At 41.3% G+C, this 18774-nt stretch overlaps 1 protein-coding gene across 2 annotated transcripts in view; it reads left to right on the top strand.

Annotated features, from left to right (window-relative positions):
* The window catches only part of Paip2b (poly(A) binding protein interacting protein 2B), a 31397-nt gene that overhangs the window by 9014 nt on the left and 3609 nt on the right, over nt 1-18774 (top strand). Inside the window, exons 3-4 of one of the 2 annotated variants that reach the window (NM_001399545.1) lie at nt 14067-14214; nt 18131-18307. In NM_001399545.1, coding sequence (NP_001386474.1) covers nt 14067-14214; nt 18131-18307 — 325 coding nt within the window. Of the gene's footprint in view, nt 1-14066; nt 14215-18130; nt 18551-18774 lie in introns of those variants that run through there. The other variant, XM_063286053.1, reaches the window with a different exon arrangement.

Here is an 18774-nt window from a genome sequence, read left to right as displayed (position 1 = left end):
TATGTTAGGATCAAGGCAGTGACCGGCTTGCTTTTCTGGTGAGGCTGTTTTGCTTACAGAATGGCATATTTCATCTTCTCTGCTGTCACCAGGTATAAGGCAAAAGCATGAGAGAGCCAGATACTGTTGGAAAGCTTTTAATCCTAAGCCTCATCCCTTCCTCAAAAGGATGCTCTTTCTTACTGCTATTATGTGGTAAGCAGCTCCTGAATTTTGGATGAACTACATTCATATCATAGCAATAATAAATTAATAGATATTATAAAAGAAATGACTAAATTAATAAAATTAGGAAATATTTAGTAAGTTGGATAAGGCTTCTTAGCTGTGAATTCCCATGATGGTGTGTGCACTTATAGGCTTATTATACAAGCACATATGTGCACATACAGAGGCCAGAGGTCAACATTAGATATCTATCTATTGTTCTCTGCCTTATTTTTTTTTCTTTTTTCTTTTTTTCGGAGCTGGGGACCGAACCCAGGGCCTTGCACTTGCTAGGCAAGTGCTCTACCGCTGAGCTAAATCCCCAACCCTCTGCCTTATTTTTTAAAACATTTTTCACTGAATCCAGAGCTCCTTGATATCTCAAGACTGGCTTGCCAGCCCGCCCAGGGATCCTTTTCTCCTATATCCATGCCCAGCCTTGGGATTATAGGTACATACCGCTGTATCTGGCTTTTTCACATAGGTGGTAGAGAAGGATTCAGGCTCTCCGTGCTTACACAGCAAGTACTGTACCCACTGAGTATCTCCCCAGCACTCAGCTGTGGGTTGTTGTTTGTTTCAAAGATTTCCTTAGATGTTAGTTTGAAGAATGCCAATTTGGGAACTGCTGTTGTAGAAATTTTACTCTAGATTTTCTATTCCACACAGAGTTTTACCACTATATTAAGGGAATGGCCTGTAGTCTATTCTACAGTCCCTCTATAAGAATGATCTATGGCAAATTAACAAGCAAAAATGACAGTGTTGGCTTAGACCTGACAAAGCAGAATTGGAAGGGGTGCTGGGGGAGCCTTGTAGAAATGCTTTCAAGTGATATGTTACTGAGAACTATGGACCAGAAGGATGTGCTTTCTCAATGCTTGTCAAATGCTTTTTAATTCTGTATGTTTTGTGTTCTTGACTCTGGTCCAGGAACCTGCCTTAAACTCGTGTTTGTGATTCTTCCTTCCCAGATGGACTGTATCAGTCTGTCACTGTGGGGTGCACTGTAACATCAGCAAAGAAGTTATGTTTCATTTACACCATCTTTCTTTTTTTTTTTTTTTTTTTAAAGATTTATTTATTTATTATATATAAGTACACTGTAGCTGTCTTCAGATACACCAGAAGAGGGCATCAGATCTCTTTACAGATGGTTGTGAGCCACCATGTGGTTGCTGGGAATTGAACTCATGACCTCTGGAAGAGCAGTCGGGTGCTCTTAACCGCTGAGCCATCTCTCCAGCCCTACACCATCTTTCTAAGCTGGGAGTCTTTAATTTAAAAGCTGCCTTTATAATTCATCTTTGTTTTTTGTTGTATTTTACTCTTAGGAATCACTTAAGTGATTTTTCTCAGTTTCTTGACATTCTCATCCATTAGTAATTCTTTTGTTATTTGGGGGTGTTGTGGTTTTACTTTGATTTGATTTTTAAGGGAGCAGTCAGGGTATTGCTGTTTATATCAAGGTAACCTGAAATTGGCAACCCTTCTATCTCATCTTCCCTGGTGTTAGTAAGTTTTTAAAAGTTGGTGTGTGTTGTGTTGTTTTGTGTGTGTGTGTGTGTGTGTGTGTGTGTGTGTGTGTGTGTGTGTGTTTTACTACTACAGGGCTTCTCACATGACAGGAAATGGATCTGTCACTAAACTGTATTTCCAGTCCTATTTATACTTAAAATTATTTTAAACACAGAACTCATTAAGTTACTCACTCTGATCTTGATGTAACTATAGTACTATAGTTCAGTTAGGCCTTGACTTTCAATCCTCTGTCTCAGCTTTCTGAGTAGCTGGAATTACAGGCCAATACCTCAGACCTAGCTTTGTCAACTTATAATTAGAGGACAGTTGCATTTCCTGTGTTTTTGATAAGCACATCAAAAGTGTGTTTGGAAGTGTTTTGTACTAGGTAGAGGGTAACCAGTGGAGTGTTTGTGTCTGTGGTCAGAAAAGGAAAGCCTGATAGGATGGTTCCGTATTTGTTTTCTGCTGAAGTCTGTGCATCCTCTCATAAAAATGGAAATGTGGAAGATAAGATCATTTTAATTAGGGGATATCTGGGACTTGGTTTTTCAATCTCTGCACATTGGTTCATTTTAAAATGAGCCACTCTTCCAGCTTTTATCTTGCCTGGGCCCCTTCCAAATGATGAGTTTGTAGTATGTGTAAAGAAAGACTGTCAAATATGAAGAGAGAAATATTCATAGTATGAAGTAAAATATGGCACATAAAACAAGTTCTACATAAAAGGCTCATGAAGTTGAGTGTTAGTATTGTTTGTTTGAGACAGTGTCTCTTTTTCTAGCAAAGAATAGCTTCAGACTCTGATCTTCTGACTCCACAATGCTAAGGTAACTGTGTAAACCATCACACCAGGCTATAATTTTTTTTTTCTTTCTTTGGTACTATAGATCTAACCCTATATAGTATGTGTCTTCCAGCACCTGACAAGATGAAGTAGGTGAACTTCAAGTTCAAGGCCAGCTTGGACTACATATAGTAAGACCCTGTCTCAAAAAAAACAAAAAAAAACAACACATGTGTATGGAAATGACCCCACGCAAATAATTAGGAGAAACCAAAAGGTAACCAGGAAGTTGGGAGTTTGATAAGGTGGTTTGGCAGCTGTGTAGTAACAATACTGCCACAGGTTGGAGCTCATATGGTTCTGTAGGAGATGATCTCCCTCTATATGCTCTTCCTCTTCTGATTACGTGCTCATCATGCCATCATTGGTTATCAGGATGAATCCCAGGCATTTGGACTTTAGATCACAGGAACATCTTATTCAAAAATAACAATTGGGCCAAGCATCGTGGTACAGATCTTTAATCCTAGCGTGGACTGGTGGATCTCTATGAGGGCAAGCCAGCCTGGACGGTGGGAGCCATGGTGAGACCCTGAATGATGTTGATGATGATGATGGTGGTGGTGGTGGTGGTGGTGGTGGTGGTGGTGGTGGTGGTGGTGGTGGTAGTAGTAGTAGTAGTAGTAGTAGTAACAGTAACAGTCTATTCTCCTCCCCTCCCAAGACCTAGACTATCCTTTATTTCTTTCTCAACTAGAGCCTTCTACAGTCACTTAAACATGCACTGACCGTACCAGCATAAAGATAAAAGCTTCTGCTAACCTCTTGTTCCTCTAGGTCCCACAAAGGCCTGCTACTTCCTTTGGAATCGGTTTGTCCCACTCCTCCTTTGTTTTCATGGAGAGAGCTCTCATTCTGATCTTAAGTAGCCTCCATGTTTCTTTCTGCCCTCGGTAGAAACAGAAACTTCTCAGCTCCTTTTTTTTTTTGTTGTTGTTGTTTAGTTTTGGTTTTATTTTTTTTTTTTTTATTTTCAAGGTATGGTTTTACTGTGTAGCCTTGGCTGCCCTGGAACTAGCTCATAGACTAGGCTGGCCTTGAACTCACAGAGACCTACCTCTCTGCATCTGCTTCCCAAGTGCTGGGTTTAAAGGCATGCACCCGTTCAGCTGCTTCTTATTCAACCTTTCAATAGTCTTCAACATCCATAAACACTTAACTGGATGTGTATTAGTATCTTACAGCAGCTATAACAAAATCTCTATAAACTGGTGGCTTAAAATTGATTCACAGGGGCTGGAGAATGGCTCAGCCAAGTAAGAACACAGACTGTTCTTCCAGAGGTTCCGAATTCAATTCCCAGCAACCACATGCTGGCTTATAATCATCTGTAATAGGATACAGCGCCCTCTTCTAGTGTGTCTGAAGACAGCGACAGTGTACTCATACACATAAATTGAATAAATAAATCTTTTTAAAAAAACAAAAACAAAACTTATTCACAGTTCTGTAGGCTTGTAATCTTCGAAAGCAGTGTATCTGAGACCCACAATCCTTAATGGCTCCAGGGAAGGCTCTGTCCTTGCCTCTTTCAGCTTCTGTGGGTATTGGCCCTTTTTAAAAGAGATGTCACTCTGGGCTCTGCCTCCCTGGTTACATTACCTCCCCTTTCCTGTCTATACTCACCCCCTCTTTGTGTTTCTTTTATAGTAACATTTATTAATGTTCACTTGATAATTTCAGATGGTCTTTGTCTCAGGGACCTTCATTTAATTACATCTACAAAGTCCCTTTTTAAAAATAAAATAATAATTACTGATTCTAGACTAGCATGTGGACATATCTTGATGGGGATGGGGGTTAGGGGGAGGTGCTCACTTATCTGAGTGCACTGGATTTATCTCATCTCAGCTTCATTTTCATGTTGTCTTCCTCCACCTGATTCCTTCAGGTCCTGGCACACATCAGAGCTGGGTCCTCTTTCCATCTGTCTTGCTCTTTCCCTCCATAGTGTCATTAATTACCATTTATACAAATGACTACTCCACCTGTCTGTGTTTAGCCAGGCTTCCTTCTGTTCTTGCTGTTTGTAGCCAAGCCTCTTAACATCAGCACTTGAGTGGTTCAGAGGCCTTGCAGATTTATCATGTCCACACATGAGCTTAGCTGTTTCTCCCACCCGCCACTAACACCCAAGAAAGGTTTGCTCTTCTCAAAGTTCTGTAGCCAGTGAACAACTACATCCTCCTGGATCCTTGGCAGTTCCCTAGTTCAACCCAGAAAGCCTCCTCCAGTAGTCTGGAGTCTGTCTCTTTTCCTTTCACTGCCACCATCCTAACTCAGCAACGCTGGGTGAGTCTCCTCAGTGATGTGCCCTCAGCTCTGATCCAGTTCCTACACAGCAAAACAGAATTTGAACCATTTTGCTTTGTTTCTGAGAATTCCTTACAATGGCTTCTTTGGTTTTAAGATAAAGCTCAAAGTATTTCTTGTGGTCTTGGATCCTGTAAGTTCTGGCCATGTTTACCTTCCCATCGTGTCTTTCTTCTCATTCTCCTGTGTGCACAGCTATCTTTTTTGAGTTTCCAAAAGTTCTCTCCATGATGAATCTTTGAACATGTTTTTCCCTGCTTTTACTCATTGCTAACTAACTTACATCCCTAGGTATAAGTGAAATTGCCCACTCCTAGATTAGATTGCCCCCACCTTGAGAGTTCAAATAGTCTTTTTATTTTCCCTTTTATGGCACAAACTACAGTAATTCTGTTTTTTGTTTGTTTTTGTTTTAGTGAGTATTGCTACAGGCTGGCCTGGAGCTGGTGATCTTCCTCTTCCTCCTGGGTGCTGGAATTAAGGCATGTTCTACCACACCTGACTCATAATTATTCTTATTTATTAATTTTTCTCTTGAGAGCACATATGTGCCACCAGGGCAGGAGCTGTGTATATTGTCAAGACAGTAGCCTAAGTAGACTCAGATTTTAATGAATGAATAAGTTAATAACTTGAGTTGCTAAGATGTCATTTAAAGGGGTATATTTGGAATAAATTTAGCAAGAGAGACAGACAGACAAGGTCTCACTGTGTATCTCTGGAATTTGCTATGTAGAACAGGCTAATCTTGAACTGGCATAGATCTGCCTTCTCTGCCCCCATTCCCAAGGCATGTACCACTATGCCAACTCAAAATAAAATTTAGCTAGCCAGCCTGAATGGAGTAATGAAACTAGAAAGTAGAATAACTTGTGAGTGCGCCAGTATGTCCGCATGCGTACACTTTGATATGGGCTCCATGCAGCCCGGGCTGGCTACATTTTCCATGTAGCCAAAGATTATGTTATACTCCTAATTCTCCTGTCTCTCTCCTGAAGCCAAATTTACAATTTTGTTTTATGTGATGCCAGGTATTAAATCCAGGACTTTGTTAGAAAATACAATTGCTTTTTTTTTTTTTTTTTTTTTTTTTTTTTTTGGTTCTTTTTTTCGGAGCTGGGGACCGAACCCAGGGCCTTGCGCTTTCTAGGCAAGCGCTCTACCACTGAGCTAAATCCCCAACCCCTACAATTGCTTTTATTAACTCTTCAGTACACTTTGTTAACAATAATTTGCTCAAAAATACTAAATATTCATTATGGAAAAATTGTAACCATGGGCACAATGCAGATTATAGCTTCTAAAAGGCCAGGAATGGTACTCAGTAGAGCATTTGCCTGGCAAGCAAGATGCCCTGGGTTTGAGTCAATAGTTCCCACATTATAGGTAGGGGTGTGTGTGTGTGTGTGTGTGTGTGTGTGTGTGTGTGCGCGCGCAAACTAAATTTGGTTCAGAGAACAGTCAGGTTTGTGTGTGTTGATCTGAGAGTTAATCAAGTTCAGAGTGTTGAACTGGCAAAGCATGTATTTTTAAACATTAAGAGTCCTGAGGCACGGTAAGGCTGGAAACTGGGACCTCTCTTTTAAACTCTTGACTGCAGTCATTCCGGTGTTTCATGAGTGTAGAAGTCATTCAGGTCTTGTACAACCTCTGTGCTACCTCCTGTGGACAGGGTTGCATACCCTGAATTTACTGTGCTTTCCTGGCATTAGCCATAATGACATTTGCCATTGTCAGCATGTTTCGTGTTAGTGGTTTGAATGTAAAGTGTCTTCCAAAAAGCTCATGTGATGAAGAATTGGTCTCCAACTGTTGTCACTATTGAGGTAATTAGATCACCAGGATACTAACTTCATCGGGGAATTCATCTGTTGTTGATTTCATTGATCATTGAACATAAGGACTTTGAGGAAGTCAGTCACTAGAAGTGACGTCTCTGTTTCCTGATGCTGTGAGGTGGAGCAGTTTTCTACTATGCCCTTCTGCTGTGATTTTTTTTTTTTTTTTTTTTTTTTTTTTACTGTGGCACAGGCCTAAAAATAGTGAAGCCAACTGGCAATGGATTAAAATCGTGAGCCAAAATAAACCTTTCCTCTTCTAAAATGTTTGTCAAATATTTTGTCAAGACATCAAAACTGAAAGAATAATTTTCAAATTGTTCTTGGATATCTGTCGTGCAGTCTAGATGCAGGCTAGACCTAAAATCTGTCTCATGTTAAGTCTGATCTTGAAGCACTCCTTGAACACTTTCCTACTTCACACTTACATGTTACCACATTGCTACTTAAGAATTAAAACAGCAGATATATACTCTGTGGTGAGGAATCTAGGAGTAACCCAGTCCTGTCTTGTTCCTGATAGTCTCGTGAAGTAGCAGGCAGGCTGTCAGCAGAGGCTGTGCTTGACAAAGCTTGAGTGTGGGAGGATGTTCTTCCAAGCTTACACACAATTGGCTCGCTCCCCTGTCATAGGGCAGCTCTGTTGTGGCTGACTGACATCGTGGCAGATACTCTTACTCTTAGTCTGGTTTATGAAACTGAACATTTTCTTTATCACTGACAGCCATGGGCATATTTTTTTCTTCATACCCACTACATTAGACTTTCCTCAGCATGTGTCTTGCTGTGAGAAAGGGTCCTGTTAAACAGTGCAGACTGACGAAATGGAATATCCAGGACCAGCTCATTGTTAATATCCAGGAGCATCTGGGTGGTAAGCTGGGGAAGCACTGTGGACAGAACGGACATGAAACTGGGAGCTTGGGAATCAGGGATATTAAGAATAGTGACCTCACATCACCACATATCTTCCCCACCCCTTAACATCTATGCTTCCCAAACTGCAATCTCCAGCAGAATCTCCTGTTTCCTAAACGAAGTTAGGGACACATTAAGGTACCGGTTCACACTCACCCAACAGTGTGATTCTTTGTTTTGTTTTTCTTTTTTTCGGAGCTGGGGACCGAACCCAGGGCCTTGCGATTGCTAGGCAAGCGCTCTACCACTGAGCTAAATCCCCAACCCCATGAGAAACCTCTTAAATTGCAATTGAGGGCAACTGGTAGCTCTGCGGTCAGGGACACACCCATCATACATAAGACCCTTGGTTCACTCCAGCTCCAAAAAAAAAATTGTTGGATGGATTATGTCTAGTCACTCAGAATATAGATGTGAGAGTACTTTGTTTTTAAAGCCTGTACAGTTATATGGTCATATTATACAACTATATAGATTGCTGCTGTTTAGAAAAGCCAACTTTGTACTTAGTGGAAGCCGCAGATTGGATGTAAAGTACAGCCTTAGTAGTCAGCACTGAGAACTGCAAAATCTTTTCTCTCTGTTTGTTTTTTTCCTCAAGATTTATATTCAGTTCTATAACATGATACTAAAAGAAAAGCAAATTCAGCATCTATTACTGTGTGTTTACAGTACAGATCACTTCTATGATCTCAAAATGTGTGTGCCTAAGCAGTCTGTTCTGCACAGAAACCAGCTGGGCAGTTTAATTCTGACATTGTCTACTTAGAGATAGCATCAGGTCCCGCAGCTGAGAGCTCAGTCTCAACATAAATTCAGATACCAGTTGAAATTTGTAGACCTTTGAAACTTTTGACCATATGGCTGTCATTTGGGGTTTCTGTCACATCCATCCTTGGGTTTAGCTTGCTGGTCAGCTCACAACTCAGTGGAATACTGTTTACAAGTTTAATTTAAAGAATATTTTGTAGGAAATAAATACCACTGAGTTTCGTGCTACATGCCTGTAATCCTAGCATCTGGGAGGCAGAGGCAAAGGATCGCACTGAGGCCTGGTCCACATAGCCAGTTTCAGACCAACCAGGGATACATAATGAGACTCCTATTACAAAAGTAAAGAAGACAACAACAAAGGGACAGATAGCCAGACAGAAATTGGTCAGATGAGGTTGGGAAATATCTTGTTTCCAGAAATTTCCATTCCTGTGGAGCTTGAGTCACCCCCTCCCAGCTCATGAATGAGTTCACTTTCCTACAAGCTTCCTGTGTTCAGCTGTGTAGAAATGCTCCAAACCCACTTCTTTGAGTTCTTTATGAAGGCTTCATTATAAAAGCATAATTGAAACAGGATGACTGACCCTATAATAGTGTGACCAGATGGAGAGGGTGTGGTCTAATGCTATAAGACTGCATAGGAAACCCCAGCAGGGCCTGTCTATCCAGATTCTTCTTGGACTCTGCACAACAATCTGTCCCCAGCTATGGGGCAGGGCCTCTGTTGAAATGGGGTTTTATGATCAATACACAAGTTCAGAGAATTTGTTTCTGGCAAGTCAGAGGCAGAAAGATAGGGGGAAATTCAGAATATATCTTTGTTTTCAATTACTTGTCTAGGGGAAAAGAAGTTTTAGTTTTTATGGCCTTCTGGGAGAAGGGGCAGAGGGAGATTCCTGAGATCTAACGCCCCTCAGCATTACAGGAGACTGTCCAGGGCTGGGATGCAGCTCAGTGGCAAAGTGCTTGCCTACATGTGCAAGGCCCTGGGTTCCATCCCCAGCACTAGAGAATGAAGAGAAGGATAAAGGACTGCCTTCCACCCTTATTGATAAGAAGCCAAAATGAACCAAAAAAGGCTGTGGTTCTGTGAGCCAGAAACCATGGATGAGACCTAAGATGGGCCTGCCTTAAAATCAAAAGCCAACACACCCATGTGGTGCCTGGTTTCCATTCCAGCTCTCATGAACTAGTGTGTCCTGCAGTTTACTGTGTTTTGTCTTGCTCTACACCAGAGGTATTCTTTTGCTCCCTTCCTTTTTATCCTTACAGTTGTATGGACAGGATTTCTTTATTCATTTTGGACAAAGGTAGAGAGTTTCAGAAAACTGAACTCTTTCTCTGGATGGTTTCTGAATTGGTGGACAGGAGTAACTGCCCATTATAACAGCTACCACTAAGGCCTTGAGAAGACAGCCCAGCACAACCTGCTGCACAACAAGGCCTAGTTCCTGTGTGTCTCTGTGCCTAGGAATACCATCTCATTTTATATAGGTGCATTGGCATTCAAAGCAGGCTTCTGTCCTCATACACTGCATATGGAAGGATCAGCAGTACTAAGCCGGATTTCCCCTCCTGGGGGAGCAATTGGAAATAGACTGTGATTTCTTCTGTCTCTGTCTGTCTGCAGTATGCTAAACACATGTATTGCTTTTTTTTTTTTTTTTTTTTTTTTCGGAGCTGGGGACTGAACCCAGGGCCTTGCGCGCTTGCTAGGCAAGTGCTCTACCACTGAGCTAAATCCCCAACCCCAGTATTGCTTGCTTTTGATATGCTACTTACACATCTGTTTAAAATGAAGTCATGGGGAATGGGCAAAGTCTCATTATGGCACAGTCTGACCTGGAGCTCACAATAAGCCTCCTGCCTCAGCCTCTAGAGTACTGGTGTTGCAGTCATGAGGTACCATAGATGTCCTAATATGAAATTCTCTTAGAACTCTTGAGCTGGTTTTTTTTTTTTTTTGTTTGTTTTTTTTTTTTTTTGTGCAGTACTAGAGGTTGTACCCAAGACCTGGCATGCACTGAGATAAGTTCCCAGCACATTTGTTTGTGACAGATTTTCCCTGGATAAACTCCAGCTTGCAGGTGTCTGAAGATGACCTTGAACTGCTGATCCTCCTACCTCCGCCTCCCAAGTTCTAAGAGTAAAAGCCTTTGCTATCATAAGTGTTCTCAAAGAATAGATAACTTTCAGGTGTGTTGCCTAGATGGCAACAAGAGAAAAATAATTCGTTAAAGGAAACTTAAGTCCCAGCAGCCAGAGGGGTAGAGTGGAGATGAGAGAGCAAGACTAAGCCCAACTAGGCCAGTTGGCACACGAATGGCAGTGTGTGTAGACTTTGGCTTTGTTTCTTTTTAAAAATACTTATTTTTATGCATATGGGTGTTTCACCTGCATCCACATTTGCACCACAGCCGTGGCTGGTGCCCACAGAGGCCAGAAGAGGGTGCCAGATCTCTCAGAACTTGAGAGTTAACAGATGGTTGTAAGCCATTGTGTGGTTGTTGGGAAGTGAACCCAGGTCTATTGAAAGAGCAACAAATGCTCTTAACTGTGGAGCCATCTCTCCAGCCCCCTGTTTGTTTCTCAAAAGTAGAGAATCTGATTGGAAGAAGAAAATGTATGCAGAGGAACTGGAACAGTGAATACTATTAATGGTGTGCTCCTAAGGCACAGCAGCTTAGAGGGGGAAGAGAGGAGTAATAACTGTAGAAAAAGACATAAATGATATAAAAATACCAAACTGAATTTAAAATTGCTGTGATGTTTATATTGATGGCCATTGTGGTGAGATCTATCTAGAATTATCTAGGAGGTCAATCTCTGAACATGTCAGTGCGGGAGTTTCTAGATTAGAAGTGCATAGCACAATCCCATGGGTTAGGATTCAAGACTGAATAAGAAGGTGTTGTTGTAAAAATATAAAAAATAAAAAAAGTATGGTGGTCTTTTACCCCACTTGGTCCGCACCATAGTGCTCCAAGATATCTGCTAGATATCTTGGCAGAAACACATCCCAACTCCGAGGCAGCCCAGTGTCTCCTGCCACCGCACACTTTCCTACACTCAAACCGTCACATAAAAGAACACACAACACAATAATCTTTGACCCAATTGATAAGATATAATTGCCCACTTAATCATACAAAGCCCGGTGCCATCCATCCCTTAAGAACATTAATAACAACCTGTAAATACACAGAGCGGAATCTTAACATCGGCCTCCATTGTCCTGCCACGGCTTCTCCCCTTCTCCTCCTTTTCGTTCCAGTCTCCTCCTCTTCCTTCAAACTTCTCTCCTGCCAATCCTTCCTTCCTTCTCCAATGACAGGCCTCCTTCTATCTTGTACCTGCCCCTCACCTGTATTTTACAAATTCAATGGGGAGAAGGTTCTGGTGAAGTCACCTGATTCCTGAGTAAGTGACTAGGCAGCTGTCCTTGGGGCAGTGGAATTAGCATCAAAATACAGATAACTCCAGGGCAAACCACTGCAAGAAGGGAAGCTGAGCCACTAGCATTCATTACTGTCTGCTTCCTGACTCTAGTGCCTTGTAAATGCTTCTCAAATACTTGTCACCATGCCTTCCCCACAATGGACTGTGCCTTGAAACCATGAGCCAAAACACCCTTCCTTAAGCTGCTGTTTTCAAGATTTTGGTTCTAGTAGAACTAATAAAGTAACTGATGTAGAAGCCAAAGAAAACAGTTATAGACATATGAACCTAGGCTGGAGACAAACCACTGCACTATTTGAATTCACCCATGTTTGCCTTTAAATAAGGACAGCTAAGGGCTGGTGAGATGGCTTAGTGAGTAAATTGTATAAAATTATTTGTCTTCCTTCTACCACGTGGGATCCATGAATAATATAACTCAGTCATCAGTCTTAGCAGTAAGTACATTTACCCTCTGAGCCATCTCACCAGGGAGGCAACAAATTAAGAACTTCAAATAAATAAAACCAATAATGCAGTGGCTGTGTTTCTGGCAGATAGTCTAAGAAAATCAATAAGATGATCAGAAAGATGGACAGACTCTTCCAGACTATGTCACATAGAGACACTGGACTCAGTTCCCAAGACAGGTTTTCATGCTGATAAGAAACATCATGCCATCCTAGTAGGGAGAAGGGAACAGGGGAATGTATGTATGTAGCTGCAGAGATCAGGAGTTAGGGCTAGGAAGGCTTTGTGCATGTGTTGCTCATTGTTCTTAACTAGGTGGTTGAACAGCTGGTGAACTTCTTTGATTTTGCTTAGCAATACGGTGATTTTTTTTTTTTTTTGTAGTCTCCAACCTCACCTCTCATGAATTCTGTTATTTTTTTTTAAATACATTTTAAAGAGAAACAGAACTTTATACCCAGAATGGAGATTAGGTGCTTTTTCATTATCAGTGCATCTGTAGGGGGCTGGAACGATGGCTCAGCTGTTAGGAGCACCTGCTGCTCTTGCACAGGATGCTAGTGTTGGGTTCAGTTCCCAGTACAGACCTTAAGGCAGTTCACGATTACATAGAACCCAGCTCCAAGTGGTCTGCTGCCCTCTTCTGACCTCTGAGCACCCTCACGCATGGTATACACTCATACAGATACAACATGCATAAATAAAAATCTATTTTTCAGAAGAATATACTTCTTCCTGTCTAAATGGTAAGGAAGCTGATCTGCAGTAGGTTCTAGGACTTTTAGGAATTTGGCATAGGATACTCCTTCCACACCATTTGGCTTTTTTTAGAAAAAAATAAGCTTAAACAGTTTTTCATATTCCCTTTTGTTTTTGTTTGTTTGTTTTGTTTGTTTGAGACAGGTTTCACAATAGCCGCCTAACCTGAAACTTGAGGCAGTCTTCCTGTTTTGACCTCTGAGACCTGAGATGACAGGTGTGAGGCCACCATGTCCCACTCCTCTCAATTCTTAAAAGAACTGTACATCTGTGTGGTTGGTAACTATGTAGATGTGAGGATGCCTTAACAGTTGCAGACTAACAGTTGTGTTCATGTAAAGTAATTAATTCTGTCCCTGTTAGCTTCCAAATGAATGAGACTGGAACCATAACTTATTTATTTAGCTTTGGCATAATTGCTGGGGGAATATCCCTAATCTATTTTTTCTAGCCCTAGACTTAGTCTCCAGGTGGTGCTCCCAAGTACTTGCTGTCTGAGTCTCACCTGAGTTACTTCTGCTCCAGCAGCCGACCCTGGGGAGGCAATTCACTCGGGCATGTGCTCCTGGTCTGTCATTCTAATGGAGACTTCCTGATCTGTCTTCTTCCTTCTTCACTCTCCTCTCCTTTCTCCTGCTTCCTCATAATCCCTACCTTTGACCCTCAGCCCAAAAACTAATCTCTGCCTCCTTTTCTGTTCTTCCCAGTATTTGGTTGTAGCCACTTTATTTTAACCAATAGTTTTTAATTGGGGTTTGCATAGTATCACTTAGTAACTGAGGAACATCTGCTCATTGGGGCCATCCAGATCTTGGGACCAGTACTTAGCATTTGACTACATAGCAGCACCAAATCAACACACAACATTTTCATTCAAGTCATCAGCCTACAACTTGAGAAGCTTCTGAAAGGAACTGGGTGTTTTAAAGTCATATTTTCTCAGTCCTTTATTTTTTGCTTTTTTAAAAATATCTGTTTAGAATCTCCATAATGAATGGATCCAGTGTGGCAAGTACATCACCCAGTGTGAAATGCAAAGAGGACCAAGGGTTAAATGGACATGAGGAGAAAGAAAACCCTTTTGCAGAATACATGTGGATGGAAAATGAAGAGGATTTCAACAGACAGGTAGGCAAAGGCAGAAGAGTCACTATCTCAGTGACTACTGCGATCTTTTTGCTGTACTTATAGATAAAGTATTAATAAAGTCCCAACACACTCAGAAATTCAGGAGTTCCAGGCCTTAGCAGCCCGAGGTTTATAACTCAAGTTAGAGTCTATAGCTCTGTGTTCTGAGCCAAGGCCTTAACCTTCTAAATCTTCATAAATCCTCATGGAACTGTAGTCTCTCCCTCCCTCTTCCCCTCCGCCATCTGTATGTCTCTGTCTTTCCTATACTTCCACCTAACCATTGATTACATTGCTGTAGTCAGCATAAAAGTGTTGCTCATGGTAAATTATATGGTAAAAGTGTTTTCCCTGGAAAATGCTTCTTTATGAAATCAAGTTTGAGTAAAATAATTAATAATACACAATTCATGATAAAATATGTAGTATTTGAAAACCTACTCAGGAAGAAAACAGCTTCTCTAGCTGGAGCATCAGCTATCCAGCAGAAAGCATGCACCCAGTGGAAGTCAAAGCAGTGCAGCTGACTGGAAAGCACTCCACAGGAGTGGCGGATCCTCGCTCACGGGAAGGATGGTGATCCTTCACTGTCTCTGCTGCTTGTGTGGAGTTTTCCCCCGTCCTCTCATCTGCTCATTGTCTACTACAACACTTTACTGACATGCTTGCCCTCTTGTGTATCATTCTGGAAAGTCATATTAAAATTGATAAGGCAAGAAGATACTTTATCTAGGTTTCCAGGCAGGCTACAGGTTCTTTACCCTAAGAGTCAACTCAGATTTCATGGGGCCTGTGAGATGGCTCAGTTGACAGTTGCTACAATGCTTTACAAACCTGAGTTTAATCTCCATGACCCACACACTGAAAAGAGAACAAACCTCTACAAGTTGTCATCTGACTTCCACAATAAATAAGTAAATAAACATAATAAAACCTTTTAAGTCTATAGTCCCTAATCCTAGTGTTGCCATTGGTTGGAGCAGAAGGTACACATTCACATGCACTTATGCATGACTTCTTCAGTTTCTGCCTCTGGACGCTAAGATTACAGGTACACACATAAAACATGAATGCTGAGGCTCCAAACTCAGGCCTTCATGTTTGTGCCGTAAGCACTTCACCTACTGAGCCATTTCTCCAGCCCCATTATTGATCTTTTGTGTGTGCGTGTGTCGGGGGAGGCGGTGTTCTTTGAAAGATGGTCATGGTGGTGCATGCCTGTAATCTCAACACTTGCAAGGTAGGAGTTCAGGAGTTCAAGGATTTGTCTCAAAAAAAGAAAAGAAAAAGATGAACAAGTATGAGGCTTGTAGAATCAGATTGGAATGTCATCTTGAGGAGAAAACTGCTAGGTCCTAAACAAGGAAATACCATTTGAGATCTCAGCAAGCAATATATGATTATGTACTACAGAGTCAAGAACAGTTGGAGGTCAGCTTCTTCACATTGAGTTTGAGTCCATCCACAGATATATGAGACCCTCACTCAGACAACAAATGTGATCTCAGGAAGTGTAACTCAAGGAGCTGAAGAGATAACTCGACAATTAAGAGTGCTTGGTTTCCAGCACCTAAATGGCAGCCCACAACCATGTGTAACTCCAGCTGCAGTGTATCCAGTGCTTTTCTTCTGGCCTTCTTATTTACCTGTACCAGTGTGCACTTACTCCCCCTCCCAGTTAAAGATAATATTTTAGAAGAAGGATAACTCAGGAAAGGGAAGAATTCTTGTAAGAAACACATTAGTTATATTTGTGAATGAGTTATATTCATACTCCGATAATTTTAATATTAAAAAGAAAAGGGACTCAGTTCTGCTAAGCAGGAGGCAAACAGCAATTCTCTGCAACTTGGAGGTGTTGCCAGTGGCAAGACATGACATAGAGTGTCAGAAGAGGAAACTGCTCAGTTGTTGCTAGGGGTTTTTTACATTCATGTTCTCTGACGGGGATTTTTTTCTTAAGCTCCTATCATTTCCCCGTGAGCAGGAAGTAATTCTCATTCATGCCTCAGAGTTGATGCTCAGGGTCTTTTGTTTGTTTTTCTTTTTTCTTTTTTATGTTCTTAGTGCTAATTTCCCAACTCTTATGCAAAGAAAATGCTATAATAAGAGAAATATGTACATGGCAAGGTCCTAAATGAAACAGCTATGGTAAAATATTTGAGCAAGGAAATATGTAAGAGAAAGGAGAGCAGAAATGTGGCAGCTTATAGCTCTGGTCCTAAGACCTGGTAGGCTGAGACAGGATGGTCAGTGTGAGTTCAAAAATATCAGACATTTCAAACACAAAGCTATGACTTAAAAATACTTTATTGTAATTATTTAAGATCTTCATAACTATAGAATTTATGAGATTTAAAAATATTTTGGCAATTATTAATTTAATTTGCTTTTCTTAGGTTGGGTAGTAGAACATGCCTATGATCCCAGCACTTTGGAGGGTCAGAAGTTCAAGGCCAGCCTTAGCTACAAGAGAGTTCAAGGCCACCTTGTGATATATGAAACTTTGTCTAAAAAAGAAAGTTAAAAATTTGTTATTAGTAACTTTTTCTGAGCCTATGATTCACAACTGAGTGATTGTTGTTGATGTTTGATCTATCTTGTGGAGTCAATGAGCTGGGAACTATTACCCAGCGGGAAATGGAAAAGAGGTTTGGCAAGTGTGGAGTGGCTCATGAAGTCACCGAAATCTACTGAGTAAACACTATCTGCAAAAGATTGAAAAATACTAGATCTCTTTGCTTCAGTTTGTAACAATGTTTAAGAAGTACAGAGTAATTTAAATATTCAGTGTTCTTGTTTTGAGAGGCTACTATACTGTGACATACATTTCTGGTGATGCGCCAGAAAGTATCCTTTGAATCTAAGATTCTGAAAGTATTTTTCTGCCTTGGGGTTCTTATTATTAGAAAAGTAAATCAAGAGCTAATGTTTTTTATTAAGTTTCAGAATACTAGTTGCAGACCAGTTACATACTTTGTCTTTTGCATGTTCCCTGTAAAGTAGAGAATTTAGGAATTTTATTTTGTTTTTTGAATCAGGGTCTCACTATGTGGCCCTGGCTGGTCTAGAACATAGACTAGGCTGGCCTTGAACTTACAGAGACCCACCTGTCTCTGCTTCCAGAGTGCTGGAATAACAGGTGCCACAAAGTCTGGCTAGAAAGAAAGTTTTTAACAAGGTCAAGGAAAGAATACAAGGTATAAAAAGATTCTTCCACACCACCATAAAAGTAGAGAATAAAAAAATAAGAGCAAGGGGTTGGGGATTTAGCTCAGTGGTAGAGCGCTTGCCTAGGAAGCGCAAGGCCCTGGGTTCAGTCCCCAGCTCCGAAGAAAAAAAGAAAAAAAAAAAATAAGAGCAAGAATCAAAAGTAATAATAAAAAGTGTCCCATAAAGATCTGTGAAGACCTCAAGTTTCTGCCATTTTGAATAACTAATATCATGTTTTCTTTATGGTTTCTGTGATTCCATGACCAAAAGCAACTTGGAGAAAAGGGTTTATTTTAACTTACAGTTCTATAGGGATACAGTCAGCCCATCATATCTGAGAAGGCATGGCAACAAACAGGCATTGCAACAGGAGCAAGAAGCTGGCTGATCACATGTTATCTACTAATTGGAAGCAGAGAGAACAAGACATTGGGTAAGGCTGTAAATCTCAAAGCCTGCCTCCAGTGACATACTTTCTCCATCACGGCTTCACCCTGCATACAGGTTCTGTGATGTCCCTAAACAGCACCACCAACTAGGGACCAAGTATGCAGAAACATGAGCCAATTGGGAATGTTTCTCATTTAAACCACAGTAGTCATTAGAAGCATCATTAGCTCCCGCCCATCTGGAGGGAAGGGCTGAGGACTCTGGAAGATCATCCTCTGGGACAGCACCTCTGAGCTTTCCCCTTTGTTGGCAGGTGGAGGAAGAGCTGCAGGAGCAAGACTTCTTGGACCGATGCTTCCAGGAGATGCTGGATGAAGAGGACCAGGACTGGTTCATCCCAGCACGAGACCTGCCTCAGGCTGTGGGACACTTACAGCAGCAGTTAAATGGACTATCAGTTGGTGACAGTCATGAATCTGAAGACATTTTGGTAAGAGCCTTTACTAGTTCCACCTGTAACATCCTGAAAAGAATATGGTATTTAAAGGCATAGATGCTCTGTGTGGTTCTATACCCTACATCAAGTCTCTGGAGCCTATGAGTTGCCATGCCTTCAACCCCTTAAATGACCCCCAAGCTCTGTGAAACTGTAGTCATCAGCCTTCATTTACCTGATGCTCTACACTGGGGATAAAGGTTAGAAGCCTGAATTGGGCTCCAGTAGACTACTTGATACTTTTTTCTCTTTGACTTCTGTATCTATGTACTCTCTCTTTCTCTGCTAGGAAAGCTGTTTCTATTAGAAGGAACATACCCGGCAGGCCAGTTTGCATGTCAGTTAAATCAGGGAAGTGAGTTCCTTGCCTTGTTTTGATGTGGCACTTTGAGTACTATTCAAAGAGTTATGTTCCTATATAGCTTGTAAGTGGCTGTGCCCTGCAGTGAGCCAAGACTTAG

This window comes from Rattus norvegicus, chromosome 4 (genome assembly GCF_036323735.1).
Source record: "Rattus norvegicus strain BN/NHsdMcwi chromosome 4, GRCr8, whole genome shotgun sequence".
In the NCBI taxonomy this organism is placed as follows: Eukaryota; Metazoa; Chordata; class Mammalia; order Rodentia; family Muridae; genus Rattus; species Rattus norvegicus.
Note: the sequence above shows the minus strand (reverse complement) of the source record. Positions and strands in the feature narration are given on the sequence as shown.